The 17,113-nt window shown below is 38.5% G+C and overlaps 1 protein-coding gene across 18 annotated transcripts in view; it reads left to right on the top strand.

Annotated features, from left to right (window-relative positions):
* The window catches only part of ARPP21 (cAMP regulated phosphoprotein 21), a 422,242-nt gene extending 409,064 nt beyond the window's left edge, over nt 1-13,178 (top strand). For all 18 annotated transcript variants that reach the window (XM_074312647.1, XM_074312643.1, XM_074312653.1 and 15 more), the window contains 2 exons: nt 11,083-11,231; nt 12,393-13,178. In XM_074312647.1, coding sequence (XP_074168748.1) covers nt 11,083-11,231; nt 12,393-12,650 — 407 coding nt within the window. In that variant the 3' untranslated portion in view covers nt 12,651-13,178. The remainder of the gene's footprint in view (nt 1-11,082; nt 11,232-12,392) is intronic.
* Nucleotides 13,179-17,113: the final 3,935 nt, after the last annotated feature.

Here is a 17,113-nt window from a genome sequence, read left to right as displayed (position 1 = left end):
ACCCAGAGGGCTCCCTCTGCCTAAAGGTCGAGAGAGCTGGTTCTGCTTTGCAGGGCTGCTTCTATGAGGCCTTGAAAGGAACGTCAGGCAAGAAAGGTTGTGACTATCTTAAAATGCTCGTGCTCCATTTGGGTGCTTATAAAGCATTTAACCATGATGAAATATGAATATTATCCTTAAATGCCTTAGGTTGAAAGGAAAAGTTAACAAGTGAATGATCTGAATCATTTCTCTTCCTACCCTGGAGCAGACCATTAAAAATAAAATAAAATAAAACTGTTCTGTCAACAGTGGAGACAGCCTGCCCTAGAGAGATGATGGAAAGAGCCTTCAGGACAGACCATTTGTCCTTCAGTTTTATTTTCACTTTAATTATTGTGTAATGGGATTTAAGTGTTGACCATAGCTTCCAATTCCAGACAGCTGAAAAGATAAGCACATTTTTGTATTTGTGCGGACAAGCCTGAAGACTTCTGATTGTTGTCTCAATCCAGATAAAAACCATACTTTTAAATAATAGTTTCCCTCATGGTGAGATTAAAGATATTTCTTATTGCTGTTACTAAGAATAATCATGAGTTGATTATGTAGGTAAACAGAAAGTATCTCTTTATTGTTGTTTGGAGTTGTGACATCATCTGGTGCCCAGAGGCTTTACTCTGGGGCCATCTGTTGGAATATTGATGAAGTGACAGAAAAATAGGGAATCAGAAGTCATGTTCCCCAAACTCAAGCTATAATGAAAACTTTGCAAGTGTTTATCCCCAAATTCTCTTTGTAAAATATTGATTATAGGTAGACTATGTAAATTTTTACCAAGGTCAGTTTTTTGTTTTTTGGTTTTTTTTGTTGTTGTTGTTTTTTCCTTGTTTTGTTTGTTTGTTTTTGAATTATACATTATATAATCTAAAACCAGTTAATTACTCTTGGGTTGTAATGAAATGCAAACAAGTTGACTTTTTAACTTTCTTGGCATTCTAAAATTCAAAACTGACTGATTATATAGATCTGGACCTTAAGGAAAAATCAGAAGAAACTAAATCCTGAAAGCATTACTGCTTAGCATTATATATATATATATATATATATATATATATATATATGTATATGTATGTGTATGTGTATATGTATATGTGTGTATATATATGTATATGTGTATATATACACATATATGTATATATACATATATACATATATGTATATATACATATATGTATACATATGTATATGTATACTGTGTTTCCCCAAAAATAAGACCTAGCCAGACCAACAGCTCTAATGCATCTTTTGGAGCAAAAATTAATATAAGACCCGGTATTATAGTAAAATAAAATAAGACTGGGTCTTATATTATAGTAAAATAATACCAGGTCTTATATTAATTTTTGCTCCAAAAGACACATTAGAGCTGATGGTCCGGCTAGATGTTATTTTCGGGGAAACACGGTATATTCAAAGAACATGTATCTGCAATATTGCAGGAAACATCTTATTGATGCTTGTTTCAGTTTCTTCATGGAAATTTCATGTCATTGTCTCCTTCAGTATATAATGTAGAACATGGCATCATCTCATTGGATCCTGTCAATTAATTTTGAGTGGAAAGTTACTGTGGCGCCGTGAGCTTCTCATTCATCTCTAATCAAGACTTCCTTCAGTTATTGCAATTCCATGTGAACACTGATCATATTCATCAAATAAATAAGAGTGTCTTTCCTTCAGATTCTTGTCAAAAGTTCTCCTGGGTAGCTTCTGTTGCCTTCCCCAAATTATGGCCTTTTTTTCATGTCTCCTCACAAACTCCCGGAGCTGTCTTGTCTTCAAACCAGTTGGCAGAGAGGAAAGATCCAGGAAAGTTTACTGCTGGATCAAATGAGGTGTATAATAGTGCGGAGGTGACACTGAAAGCTATCAGGTGGTCCAGAGAGAAACATGTTGACTCTCTGTCACGCAGATCCCAACCTTCTTGGTCATATACATCTCTTGATGTTTCATATGCTATGAATCATGACATTTTCATAGATTTTTTTTACTCTTTTCCATATTTTTAATCTTTTCCTCTTTATTTTCCTTTCTAAAATATAAAAACCTTTATTTCACATTTATCCCATGTTAAAACAGCAACAAAAAGAAAATAATAAAATCTAGTCGATCCTGTGTTTCCCTCTAGCTCTCTGCCCAACATTCGGACTCACTGTCAGGCCTCTCAAGGGAATCCCTTTCCTTCCTTTTCCTTCTTATCTGGTAGCTTTACCCATGACTGCCTTTGCTTTTGTCGAGATCACCAGTATATTTTTGAACCTAGGGACTACTTTCTTCTCTTCCTTGGCAGTTCTGCAGCTCTACTCATTGTTTCTCCTTCTCATTTCTCCTATTCAGGCTTCTTTTTTTTTTTTTTTCAGACCAGTATTTGAGTAACATTGTGCTTTGGGGCTCCATCTGGATTGTCTTCTTAGTCTGTACCCACTCATAAGTATATTGGCTCTATGAGCAGGGATGTCCTGATGACTTCAGGCTGTTTGCCTGTGCCCCAGAATTATTTTGCCCTTGTGGTCACTGATCATCTCCATTTGGTGTCCCTCTTGCATGTACGGCTAAGGCACTACAGTCAACTCTCTTACCAATCCAGAACTTGGGATTTATTCTCGGGTTTTTTCTTTGTGTTGCACCCTCTCTGCCATTCATAGATGCCAGTTTCTGACAGTTCACATCCTAAGTATCTCTCTTATGTGCCCTTTCTCTCCATTCCTACCACCCTTGCCTTAGTTCATGTCTCTGCCCTGAATTATTGCTATGTCCCTTCCCCAAGCCCTAGGAGTCTCTCTACCTCCACTTACGCAACCCCAAATTGACTCCTGAGGAAACTTTATGCAATGGTTATCCATCATTATATTGTTCTGCTTATAAACCTTACAGGGCCCCCTAAGTCTTTCAACATCAAATTCCAATACCAGAAATGGTTTTCAAGGCCCTAGGATTTGAGCCTGGCTCCTTTCTATCTTTCTGTCCTGCCTTTCCCCATTTCTCGCCCGCCGTCACCTCTGAAGACTCTAAACATATTGTTTCAGATCTCTGGGCTGTTCACATGCTGGTCCTATGTTTATGCCCCCTTTATCCTGATTATTCCCACTTCACGCCACTCCATCAGCAAACACCTGCTCTTCTTCTAATGCTACATTCAAACAATCTCCTGGAAAACCTCTCTCACACGCGTCCCGTTTCCCCACTCACACCAGACGTAAATCTCCCTCTTCAGTGATCCATGAGTCTGAGATATGTTCCTATCCTATTGTCATCCCAGTGTATTATACATTTCTATTCCTATCTCCACCAATTGCATTAGCTCTCTGCATGGATCTTATAGTCATTTTTACACCAAATGTCAAAAAGCAAAGAGTAAATAAGGCTTGAAGAAAAAAAGAATAAAAAGAACAAAATTTAAGGAACTGAAAATTTGATTGTTGGACATTGAATTTTGGTCAGTGGTGTGCCAGAGCGCTCTCATTCAGGTTTACAAGAGCAATGTTAAAAAAGGAAGGGAGGGAGGAGGGAGGGAGGGAGGGAGGAAGGAAGGAAGGAAGGAAGGAAGGAAGGAAGGAAGGAAGGAAGGAAGGAAGGAAGGAAGGAAGAAAAATTAGGAATTTTGCCGGCTGATTGTTAAGCCATGTGTAGCTTGAAATTGGCCACAGTGGAAATATTTACACCAGGGAAATAAGCGCTACATATCAGAGATTTTATCAGAGTCAGTTTACCAGCAGACAGCTGATATTCATGATTATGGTACCGTCAATTCATCCAAACTCCTGTCCATCAAACATGTGATACCTCTAAAAATCCTAGATGCCAGTTTCTGACAGTTCACATGCTACGTATCTATCTGATGTGATGTGCTCCTTCTGTCCATCCCTACCACCCCTGCCTTAGTTCATGTCTTAGTCTCTGCCCCGGATTATTGCCGTTGCCTTCCAATACACTCTATACCACGAGAACTGTATCATTGTTAAATCTACCACTGGAATAATGTTTGGGTAAGAACGCTGCCAGTCTGAAATTGAAAGATAGTTATCTTTTACTACTTGGGGAAAATAATGTGCAGTGATTTATTATATAAAGGGGACATGTTGTTTCACTATTTGTTGCCTATGAAGTAGTTTTTCCTGTTGTAGTGATAGGTAGATTTGTGCAGATTGAATCTGTGACCGTAGCACTTATTTTCAAAACAGTTGGCCAAGGCCAGGTTGCACCCTGTAGCTATGTGACAGTGACAGTTTTGGATCACAATGGTGTTGACCCCATGACTTTTGACATCGTGATTATCCTGTTCTATCCAGCAGATCAAAAGCAATCCACCAGGGGGAATGTTATCAGAGCGATCTCCATCCTGACTTTGCCCTAAGCTTCCTCTGGGGAAAAAGCTCCTTATGTTGCCTCAGCAGCAGTTCGCTGCCACCCAGCCTGGTTTTCAGCATGTCCATAATTAACACCGGTAGAGGTGCAAGAATGCCACGTTTTCTTCTAAGCCACACAGCCTCATTAAGAAAGGAAAACATTTGTGAGCCTTTCATGCAGCTCTTCTCCCTCTGAGTTGTTGAAGTTCTCTGGCTGTCAGCACAGCACTATGGGCCAGGAAAGTTCAGAGAATTGCTTCAATAATATGACAGCCTCTTCCATTTAAAATGGAATTCAATGCCAGCTTCCCTCAGAGGCATTCATTGAAATTCCGTGCATGATCCATTCCTCAAGTCATTTAACAATGTCTCTCATGTTTGCCCTGATTTAAAAAAAATAAAAAAGAGAGAGAGAGAGAAAGAAAACCAGCTTTGTAGTTGCGATAACATGGATCAGGACGGTATAATTGCAGTGAAGAGGCCCCCGAGCTTGCAGTAATAGGATGGTTCATCTGATGTGTATTGCCATTAGAAAATGACCCATGCGTGGATGTTCTCAGGGGACAGTAAAGAGGCTTTTAAGAATTACACTCTGTGCAGTATGAAAGCTAATGAGCAAAAGAGCAAGTACGAAGGAAAACTACGGCTTCAGGAAGCATGGTTCCACTTAGGGCCTGTCACAGCTCTCCTCAAATGCATTGGGATGGATTGGTCATTGCTGGGACACATACTGCATTACCTCCATCCCCAAGCAGACTCCCTGCAGGTCATTATGCATCTGTTCCTAAGGAATTAAAACCACTGAATAATAAATGGTGGGGAAAAGAAAGAAGATAGATGCAGAGACTACCATAAATAAAATGAAGGCAGACTTGGGCACAAAGATGAAAGAAGTCCTAATGGGTGTTAAGAAAAAAATAAAAAAAGCAATTTCTTGTATTCTCCTTTTAGAATTCTTAGGACCATGTCATGCTGTTTTACTTCATGTCTAAGAACAGAACAGTATCTGATTATGATTTGCAGGTTAGGTATTTGTATCCTATATCTTAATCTTTGAACGTGTTTGAAGATTAGGAATGGCTTCTAACTCAGCTACATGGCTTTCTCGTTTTAAAAGTCCTCCTTAGAGTTTGAAGTCCTGTAAATTGGGAGGTTAGCAAGAAGACAAAATGCTTCAAAAGATTCACACTTTGCTTTGCAAAGTTGACCCCACTTGGCCCACATCGTCACACCTGGGATTTATCACCTGGGACTTGTATTAGCGTAGGAAAGCTCTGTAAAGGCTAGTGAAGTGAGGTGCCTGCCTTAGTGCCCAACGACCCCTGGTTCTGGTAGGCGTCAGTGTAAAGAGAACTGTTGGGGCCGTCTTCTATTTTACATGAGGGTGGGGTAGCAGGCAAGGGGCATCCACTACCCCAAATCCACCTCTCTGAAGCATAAGGTGGTGGTTCTGCTTTCAGGAAACCAGAGAAATATCATCATATCATGCTGTCCCCACCCAAGGCCACCAAAGAGCTATAGGTAGATGAAGCTAGAAAGGACTCCCTGTGTTAGAGTCAGTATTCTAGGAACAAAGTCAACCTGGGGAACAAATCCATAGTGTTCGCAGAATTAGAAAGCATAATGATAGCAGTCTATAAACTCCAATAGTACAGCCTGAGTGGCCTGGGGGGGTCTTCATTTCTCCATCTGCCATCCTAGTTTGTTCTGCAGAGTCCCTGCGTATCCTTTCTCCCTTATTTTTATCTTTCAAAACTATTAACACTACTTTTGTTTCCAAATGTCAAGTGACTTTCCTAGGGGCAGCCAGTTGCCTGGAACAGTCAAATGACCAAATCGATCTTACATTTAATGTGGAAATAAATTAACCTTATATTTTAACATCAGTTTGAGAAAACGATTCAGAGGAAATACAGTCTTCAAAGATTGAGAAGAGCCATTATTTGAAACAGTTGTAGTAATTGAAAACTATAGTATCAGCTGATTAGAAACTAATGAAGTAAATGAAAAGACTAGAGTCTATTTGACTAACCCCCACTGCACTGCAACCCAACTGTCTGTCTGGTGCCCCATTATCTGAGTAACAAACTTTAAAACAATTATTGATTGGTGTGAGTTGATTTTGACAGGGCAGTTAAATGCTTTGCCTTTGATTTTCTTTCTTTCTTGGATACCAGCAAGATCTTGCTCAACAAAGTGTGGATCATAACTCTTGTCCTCTTTATTCAATTGTTTTAACTATTGAAAAAACAATGAATGCAATAAATGGCCATTGAGTATCTGCCACACTAAGGGATTATGTTAGTGGATGAAAGTTGTAAGAATGTATAAATAGTGCTACCACTTAGTGAGTGAGTTTGGCAACGGTGTCAAAGTCAAGAAACCACAACTTGAATTCTAGCTTTCCCTCCTGCATGACCTTGACAAGTTCCTACAGCTCTCTAAGTCACACTTGTCTTTTTGGTAAAAGGAGTTTAATAACAGTGGCTGCCTCCCAGGATTGTGTGGCAATAAGGTAAAAGTACTAATTCACTGTTTGAATTAGAGTTAAGTGATCAATAAATAGAGCTAGTTAGCTAGTTTATAGTGGAAATGTTTCAAAGGAGATGAAAGTGTAGAGGAATTGATTGATAGGAAACCAAGAAACAGAACCCAGCAGATATCAGAAAGGGGTGCAATGCATGAAGTATGAAAATTCAGCAGAGAGAGAGAGACTAGTACTGGATAAGCATTTTTCTTCTTCACATTCTTCACCAGCCACACCACACCTGAGCTAACTATAATTCCATCTCCAAATTACATACAAAGAGCAGAGTTTGGATTCAGAATCAAACAGCTAGCTGATCCCTTAGGAACTTGGAGAAATATTTGTATTTTGATTTGTCCAAGATAAGTGATTTTTATATTTAGCAGATTATTAACTTTAATCATTTGAAAAGACATTTTACCATATTAAGAATGTTTCCTTTAATAAATCCAACATGAAAATTACACTGCTTTGGTACTTGGGGTAGGAGGTAGATTAATTTGCTACGTAGATTTTGCCCTCTTAACTACACCCTTCCCCATCTTCAACCTCCATAGCCAACAGCAGGGAAACAAAAACCTTAGAGTACAGGTTACCATTATGTCATTCATTCATTTCCAAAGTGTTGGTTTTGTAACAAAGTATTTGAGTAAGAGTTAAAATGATGTCAGTCGCAGTCATGCCAATTTATAATCCTTAATCAGTTTACATTCTGATTTTTCATAATTGGGCTAATTCATTAATATTCTGTCAAGGAAACATCACGAGAAATGTTTCCTTGACAGAATATTAATGAATTATCCTCAAACTGCAATTACTATTCAGTAACTGTTGTATTTTAGTAGAAACACTATTAAATTTTCAAATTTATAAGATCCAGGCATTTTAAATCTTATAACTCCTCAATCTTAGCAGAGTGCATTCTTTTATTTTCTGGGAGGTGTTTGTCCACTCCTAACCTTTTTACCTTCAGAAAATAAATGGCACGTGTGACTTGAAAATTGAATGAATCTTGACTGAGAAAGAAATAAAAATAGCTAATGTCTTTATGATCTCCATAGCGTGCCTACAGGGCAGATACTGTTGCTGTTTTGGTTTTCTAAGATGTATTCTATCTTGCTAATCCTCAATAGATATGAAAAACTGATCATTTCACAGCTAAGAATTCACAAACCGGAACACATTTCTCATTTGAATAGACAAGATAAGCAGGTTGCCACCAGCACTGGCATCTCTGCCTTCTGGTGTGTCGTGTCCCAGTCAGACACTGTTAGTTCATTCTTAGGTCACTGCTATCACATTTCTATTTGTCTCTTCCTGGACCAGAGCTCAGATTCATATTCCAAACAGCTTCCTGTCTAAGGACCATTCTGCTACCTACTTACCTCCTGCAACATAATTTACAGAAATGGGTACCTCCAATTAAACCATTCCAGGTGTAAATGTCTTGCCTGGAGAGCAAATTGAGTAATGAATGGGGTTCATGAATATAAATTGGGCTTCCTTTACACTTGAGTTTCATTTTGAAATTGTAGAGCATTATTTGCTCTCCACATAAATCTTTATTTGCCTTAAGTGTGTTTACTGTGGGAAGCCCAGCACAGAGCTGGTAGCCCATTGCGATGCAGAACCGAATATTAAAGTTCACAAATCAGCAGGCAGAGGAGGCCTGGGGAGGGAGACACCACAGCCACTGCATCTGTGCTCTCCGCGAAGATGAATCGTGCCCTCACAGGCTCTGCATCCCCCCGGGAAGGGGTCACACCACCTCCTCACTCTTTTTCCCTCCTTCAGTATTGTTTGATATGCTTCAAAGGGTGACTTGTAAATTACACACTCGCCCTACCTACTGACCACCGGCATGTTAGGCCTCCCAACTTGGTGTTTCCCCAACCTTGCTCTCTCAGATGTTCCAGAATGAGTACACCTTGTTTCATCTCGTTTGATGAACCGAGCTGATCTCTTAAGTCAGTGACTCTTTGCAAGCCTTGTTTGCAATGTTTCTCACATTTCATACCACTCAGTAAATATTCCACAATATTTCTAAGATGAGTGAAGATACTCTTTTGTATGGCCAAAGATACAAATATTGTCCTCCATAAAAAATTGTAATTTAATTTTATCCTTCTTCACCTTCCTCAACATAAAGTTAAAACTCTCACATGCCCTCAAAGTATGATTATTTATTAACAGTGCATATTTATTAGGAATTATTTTTACCCTGTGTTTCAATTTTTTTTTTAAAATCTGATTGTAAAGCTTAGTGTTGGTGTTAAGAAAAATCTAGGATTTTAAAGATTTTCTCTCAGAGAATTGTATTAAGATAGCAGTTGCATTCTCAGGTTAATAATACAACCTCTGAAAGAACCTTATTTTACAGCATAAAGTGAATTTGTTTCATTTCTCTGCTACCATATCATTTTCACCTAAATCATCACTTTCTTCCCAACATTTGTAAGAATAGTTTACACACTTCCTTTAAGAATAGACATTTCTCCAAGGAAGACATACAGATGGCCAATAGACATAGGAAAAGATGCTCAAAGTCACTAATCATCAGAGAAATGCAAATTAAAACCACAATGAGATATCACTTCACATCTGTCGGAATAAATCAACAAACAACAAGTGTTGGCAAAAATGCGGAGATAGGGGAACCCGCCTCTTGTGCACTGTTTAGTGGGATTGCAAATTGGTGCAGCTACTATGCACCAAAAACAGTATGAAAATGCCTCAAAAAATTAAAAATAGAACTACCTTATGACCCTGCAATTCCACTTGTAGGTATTTAGCCAAAGAAATCCAGAACACGAATTCAAAAAGATACATGCACCCCTATGTTCATTACAGCATTATGTACAATAGCCAAGATATGGGAGCCACCTAAGTGCCCATCAATAGATGATTTGATAAAGAAGAGGTGGTACATATATTATACAATAGACTATTACTCGGCCATAAAAAGAATAAAATCTTACCATTTGTGACTGCATGGATGGACCTAGAGGGTATTATGCTAAGTGAAATAAGTCAGACAGAGAAAGACCAATACCATATGATTTCACTTATATGTGGAATCTAAAGAACAAAATAAACAAAACAGAAACAGACTCAGAGATACAGAGAACTAACTGATAGTTGCCAGATGGAAGATGGGTTGGGGGGCTGGGTGAGAAATGTGAAGGGATTAAAAAGTACAAATTGGTAGTTACAAAATAGTCACAGCGATATAAAGTACAGCTGTAGTAACTATCTGTGGTGCCAGGTGGTTACTAAACTTATTGGGGGCATCACTTCATAAATTATATAAATGTCTAACCACTATGCTCTACACTTGAAACTAATATAAAATAATATTAAATATCAACTGTAAATTTTTTTTTTTAAATGAAAGAAAAATCACTTGTGGTGGAGATTAAAATAATTAGAACAAATAAATTCTGGTCCATTAAAAAAGAAAGAAAAGAAACCCAACCAAATTACCCACCCAGAAGGACACATAACACATAAATGTAAATGTTGCATCCTGTAGCATCTGTTACATGTACATGGTCACTTATTGGAGTGTTTTACCAGAACATTCCCTTGGAGCTAGTAGTGGTGAAGCAGAATAAAAGCATGCCATACTTTTCACTTAACCATTGCCTTTTGTTTAAGGGAGCAGACATTGAATTAAGGTTCTGAATCATCTTGTTCACGAGGACGTGGAAAATAGAATGAATGTAAAGTTAATAGGCTATTTGTGGGGTCTCTGGGTGAAATGAGAGTGTACAAAAGGGTGGAGAGTAAGAAAATTAGTCAGTTTAATTAGAAGAAAACTTGATAATCTGTGAATTCTCCGAGTAGCCTCAAAACAAAAGCAAAAGACGTCTATGAAAGTTATAATGTATAGCTGTCAACTGATGTCAGTTGAGGTTCCTGTGCTTGTGTCATGAAGAATTTACCATTTTGACAACATGCTCAGGGAACCATTCTGCATAAGGATGGAAATAGCAGTCAATTTTTTGGACTCTTGTCCACACTGAGAAGAAAAAAAACAAAAAGGCATTGATGTGGAGATCGGGATGTCTGAAGGTTGCCTTGTAAACAAGTGCTCTCGCCTCACCACATATCACTTGTGTGTCTCCTGGTACAACCAGTTTAAAAGGTGTTTTTTTTTCTTCCCAGGTTACCAGCCAGTTATGTCTGGTCAGCAGGGGTTCCAAGGCCTAATGGGAGTGCAGCAGCCGTCTCAAAGTCAGAGCGTGATGAGCAACCCAACAGGAACTCCAGTGCAAAGTGTAATGGTCTCCTACCCAACCATGTCTTCTTATCAGGTACACAGCAGTGGCATGGAAATTGTGGCTTGTAAAGTGTTACTTGCCCAAGCAGAGGTTGTGGGTCCATCCCCGTGTCGGGTGGTTGGCTGGGTGGTAGGTGCTAGGCAGAGCCACTGTTGATAGTTGCCTTTGAATTGAGATGATAATACACAAGAAAAAAATGGTAAACATATGCTTCTATAACTGCTGTGGCTTTTGCATTCCCCGCTAAGTGTGGTTTCATATAAACTTTCTATTTATGGAGGAAAATTCTTTAGTCTAAATGTCTATTCAGGAAGACCTTCGGTCATTCTATTGAAATTTTCCTTGTTAGGAGAAAGCCCTTATGCCAAAGTCCCATTCATTTTTGTACACACCCCATCCCCACCCACCGCCCCAAAAAGAAACTTCATTTTACCACACTTTTAAGTTATAAGAGATTTTAAAATGGCATCCCAGATTTATTAAAAGGGCATTTATGGGGCCTAACAACTGCATTTTCCGGACTAAACATATGTTAGATATTTAAAAAGTGTTCTGCACCTCTGTGATTGATATCCTGACATACACTGGAAGTGGAAGTGAAAGGTTAGTGAAATGCTTTATTCATTACATTTAACTGCACCAGGTACTTCTGGCCCTAAAGACCTTATCCTCAGCCCTCCTACCCTGACAGTCCTTACTCGTTGCATCAGTTTCTAGCTTCGGCCCCATAGTAGATGTTCTCTAAAGCTGTAGGTTGAGAGGGAGTTAGGTACCTGGGACAAAAGTCCATCTTGCTATAGATGGTTCCGGGCCACTTCATTTGCATAAAACCAGAATGGAAGCATGGCTTTCCAAACAGAGAAATCCAGAGTGGGAGATCCGGACTGTAGCCCATGCAGGGAGACAAGAGAGAGGAAGGAAGATCAGAACACCATCTGAGCATTTACTGTATGTCAGGTGTGTACCAAGCATTGTACATCATCCCCGCTATCCTCTCGGTGGCACTTGGAAGTAGGTATCATTATGCAAATGATCTAGGGAATCAGAGAGATTACCAGACTTGCCCAATGTGAAACAGCTAATCAAAGGTAGATCTGGGATTGGTGAACTATTAGGTGTAACTCAAATGTTGACTATTTTTCATGATACCACAGTCCCTCTGCATGAAGTGTTCTCTTTTGTGTCCCCCTACAGGTGCCAATGACCCAGGGTTCTCAAGGACTGCCCCAGCAGTCATACCAACAGCCAATCATTCTACCTAACCAGGCAGGTCAAGGGTCACTCCCAGCCACTGGAATGCCTGTGTACTGTAACGTCACACCGCCGACCCCTCAGAACAACCTTAGGCTGATTGGTCCACACTGTCCCTCCAGCACTGTCCCCGTGATGTCGGCTAGCTGCAGGACAAACTGTGCGAGTATAAGCAACACCGGGTGGCAGGTCAAGTTCTGAGGCTCTGGCTGTGGTACATTTCTTCAGATATTACTCATGGCCTTTGAGGAAAGAGGAGCAAGGTGGGAAAACTGGCTGAGGACTTACGTATTCACTCAACACTCAAATGATTGCTGCTGGTATTCTGTAAAAAAAAAACAAAAACAAAGACTAATATACACATTAGCTGGTTAATGGTGCATATTTCTGTCATGTCTGCTAGGTATGCCTTTATAGCTTAGCTAGTGACATGAATTCATCAAGGTAAGATTTTCTCCTACCACTGAATACCACTGTGTAGACTATAATATCCCTAATTTGGATTATTAGTTTTGTACTTTGTGTTGAGTTTGTGATGTTCAAAGTATTTAAATACTATATATCGAACTCATATTGTACCAAAGCTGTAATGGAAAAGAAAAGAATTGATGAATGGAAGGAATAATTTATATACACTATAGAGTTTTCTTTTTTAATGGATATATGCTGTATTGTAGTGTTTAATCAAAATAAAACTATTTGACCTTATGGAGGAAGGTCATGTTTTTACCCCAGTTTGGTTCACTCTCTCTTCCAATATGTGTTTGCCTATATGTCACTGTTATCCCCTGGGAGCACCACTGCATGAATAATGCATGGAAAAGATGTTCCAGGTATTTGTGCGTGAACTGGAATAACATTGGGAGACATGGTAGGCAAACACTTAACCAACTGTAGTTTCTTATTCTAATACTACAGGGGTCCTGAAAGTCAGATGGCATCTATTTCACCCATAGATTGACTGCACATTTTTGAAATGCATACCTTGGTTTTAGTCTTAGGGTTATTGAATACATGTTGCTATAGTTCCCCAATTAGGAAAACTTGAGTGTCTATGTAACAGCCGTCCTCTATCAAGCCCTGTTCCACATTCATTCAAGTTCTACTATATACCTGGAAAACAAGATTTCTTCTTTTAAAGGGAAATCAGAAGAGTCATGGTCGAATTCCATAGATTGTATTGTGTCATACAATGTAAAGGGCTACTAGTCTTGGCAATGAGTCACTAACTCAAAGATGCTAATGTTAGGTGTCCTAGTAACTTAAAAGAAGGTAAAATATAGCAATAGCTTAGTGACAAAGATTCAGAGCATTGGCAAAAATTTTAGAAGAGGCTTACTTCTGTCTAATCCTAAAGTGTTTAATCCCCTATAGATTCTGCATTTAAGACTGATTTATGACAATCTTTGAAAAACAATAACAGAACTCTGAGTGTCAGCTTTGGCCTTCTGGGAGATATTTAATGGGGGAATAAAACCCCAGAACTTTCACTTTACTTTTTCACTTTCACAGTACAATACCTATGTAGTAGTTTTATATTTTATACTTTCTGCCTAAAATCCACCATTACCAATGAGAGGGCTATGGAAAGTATATTGGGATAATTCCCATTGTTTTTCATATTACCATATTTTCTGTATTCAATTTTTTCCATTTTCATGTTGTTTAGCTGGAGATAGAGTTAAGCAACTAGTTTAAAAACTCTGTCAAAAAGATTACCATTTCTTAATTTTATATCATAATTTTTTTCCTTTAAAAGGGAACTTTTACACATACTCTCATTAGCTTCATTCCTGGTGAAACCTGTCCCATTTTCCCAAACCTCCGTCGACTGATTTCTTCATTATAAATAAGCCCTAACCATGGAAAATGTTATGAAAATAGGATGTTGCATTTTTTTATTGAGCCATTAAACCAATAGACTGAGTAGCTATTAAACCAATAACTTCTCTGAGAAGGAGCAATGTTTGCCTAACTAACACCTTCCCCTAATGGAAGGATGGGGCCGAACAATATAGTTTCATTTTTGAAATGTATTCTCCATTTAGCTCTCTGATCTATTTAGCCCTCTGATCTTGGCAGTGATCCCAAATTCAAGGATCTAAATATGAATCTGAATGTTTATCTTCTTCTCATAGAATTCTGGGAAATTTTGATCTTTTCTTTAATGATCTCTAGAATTACTGAGCCTACTTTCCCATAGTTTGGAACATGCTAGGGGTAAAGAAGGGCCTTCTTTCTCTTTTGCCACTCTTCTCCAAATGTGTCACACTCTTTCATATTTAGACATTTGACTTTTGTTGCATAAATCTTTTTGCATACTATTTCAGGCTGGGCCTTCTTTTCTACTTTCACTAAATATTGATATCCAGCATTATACAATTCCAAATCTTATGTCATGCTGTCTTTTACATTAGAACATTTGACATGGTTGTGTAGAGAGATAGTGATTTAGAATAAAGTTATAAATCATAACAAAATAAGTGGGGTACATACGCGGCAGAGCAGCTTTATGAGAGAGATTTGAAGGACAAAACAAATACAGCTGAGAAGAAGATGCTGCCATAGATATGGCTTGTGAGGCCTAATAAATGCATATTTAGACACTGCTTCCACTGTTGCCAGCAGGTAGAGTGTTATGAGATGCTTTCATCCTCCTGTTACCTGTGTTCTGTATACACAGGTACATATTGTGGACAGAGGTGCAGGCCCACCGCTTACCTTTGCCCTGGCACTTATCATCACAGGCAACTTGGGTCATTGACAGACCAAAAAGAAAGTATTATAAATACCTCACCCTAAGGGCAGCGTTAAAACAAATTGTTTGGATTTTGCATCGAAATAATATCGTAGAATAGCAGTTTCTCAATTATTTCCGTGGAAGACTGCTTTCTTGGGACACTGAGAGTTGTTATGAAAAAGACCAAGGACAATTATAATTGGGAGACATGATTAATGAAGGTTAAGCAATGTTTTTTCGAAAGGTATCTAATTTCTGGAAACCTTTAACCTATCACTTTATGTTATGAATTTCCATCAGGAAGATATAATAGGCATAGTTCCTCAAACGTACTTGAACACAATATCCTTTTATCACAGACTATATCAAAAGACTAAAATTATGAGGAACATATATGTTTAAAAATTATATCAGAGAGTCCTAAAACAAGAGTACAAATGTAGTTATTTTATTTCTATAGAAACCATTTTATATATCAAAATGTCCTATCGCAACCCTACTTCCAACTATGACATCTTTCGGTGACTGCACTGGTGTGCAACTGTTTCCTCCATGAATGTATGAGTCTGGAAGGTAATGCCACACTGCCAATATTTCTGGACCTTTTTTTCTTAAATTCTTTTTGTTGAAGGATTTGATGTTTATATCTAAAATTATAGTAATTGTCATATAGATATATAGATATACCATGTTTCCACAAAAATAAGACTGGGTTTTGTACTGTATTTCCCCAAAAATAAAACCGGGTCTTATATTAATTTTTGCTCCAAAAGACGCATTAGAGCATATTTTCAGGGGATGTCTTATTTTTTCATGTACAACAATCTACATTTATTCAAATACAGTCATGTCATCTTCTTCTGGAACATTGTCATAATGTACTAAATGTGTCCGTCTGGCTGACGATCTTAACTGGGGCTTATTTTCTGGCTAGACCTTATTTTCAGGGAAACACGGTAGGTATCTCTAATGAGCCTTTACATTCTATGTGAGTATAAAAGAGAACAAGAGTGAGTTATGCATTCATTTATTCCATGCTTCCTAATTTCAAGACTTTGTGCCACTGCCTACGGAGCCCTTGCTTTTAGGAAGTTGATGAGTTTTCAGAATTAATTATACCAGTATATAAATAACTGAAAATATAAGAAAGTGGCCATAGGTCTCATGTAAAAAATACATGGCCTGTAAAGATAGGATTCTAGAGAAGGAGCAAAGGGCTTCTTGCTGTGGTTGTATGAAACTTTGGACCTGAGCTATGTTGGATAGATGGAATTTGGGCATACAGACGTGAGGGTGGGTGAGTTACAATCCCAGCCAAGAGAAATGCTTGAGAGAAATGGAAAGAAACACAGAAAACATGAACATTATAATTCAGGCTGATTGGAGTAAGAGGCAACTAGATAGGGGAAAGGGACAGGATGAGTACTTGGAAATCCACAGTGAGCCTGACTGGCATGACCCTGAAAGAGGTGAACAGGGGCTTCTCAAGATTTTTGAGTGAAAGGTAGGTAATGTGATCTCAGCCAGGGTTGATAAAGAAGCATGGGCCTCAAAAAATAGGATGGATTAGACTTGAAAAGGCTCTTCATTCAGAAACCAGGGACGTACAGTAATAGTTACAGTTTGTCACTGAGCTACCGCTACCATTAGCATTGTTGAGATAAGTCAGAAATGAGTACTAGCTCTTAACTCTTAACACAGCAATTCTATCGCACGCACTGCAAAGCTTTGGCAATATATGACTACATCTTATTTTTCAAAACTTCTGCATGTAATGCCCTGTGTTAAGCTGCATCACAAGGCATGGTTACTATAACCTGTCAGCTTAAAACAAATGAAGACTGCCGAAACTGGAGACAGCATGGGAGGGGCTGCCAAGTTCCTATCATAATATATTCAGTATGGATACACAATATGCAGTGAA

The sequence above is a fragment of the Rhinolophus sinicus genome, linkage group LG10 (assembly GCF_036562045.2).
Source record: "Rhinolophus sinicus isolate RSC01 linkage group LG10, ASM3656204v1, whole genome shotgun sequence".
Classification (NCBI taxonomy): Eukaryota; Metazoa; Chordata; class Mammalia; order Chiroptera; family Rhinolophidae; genus Rhinolophus; species Rhinolophus sinicus.
The sequence above is the reverse complement of the archived record's forward strand: the minus strand, read 5'-3'. Positions and strand labels throughout refer to the sequence as shown.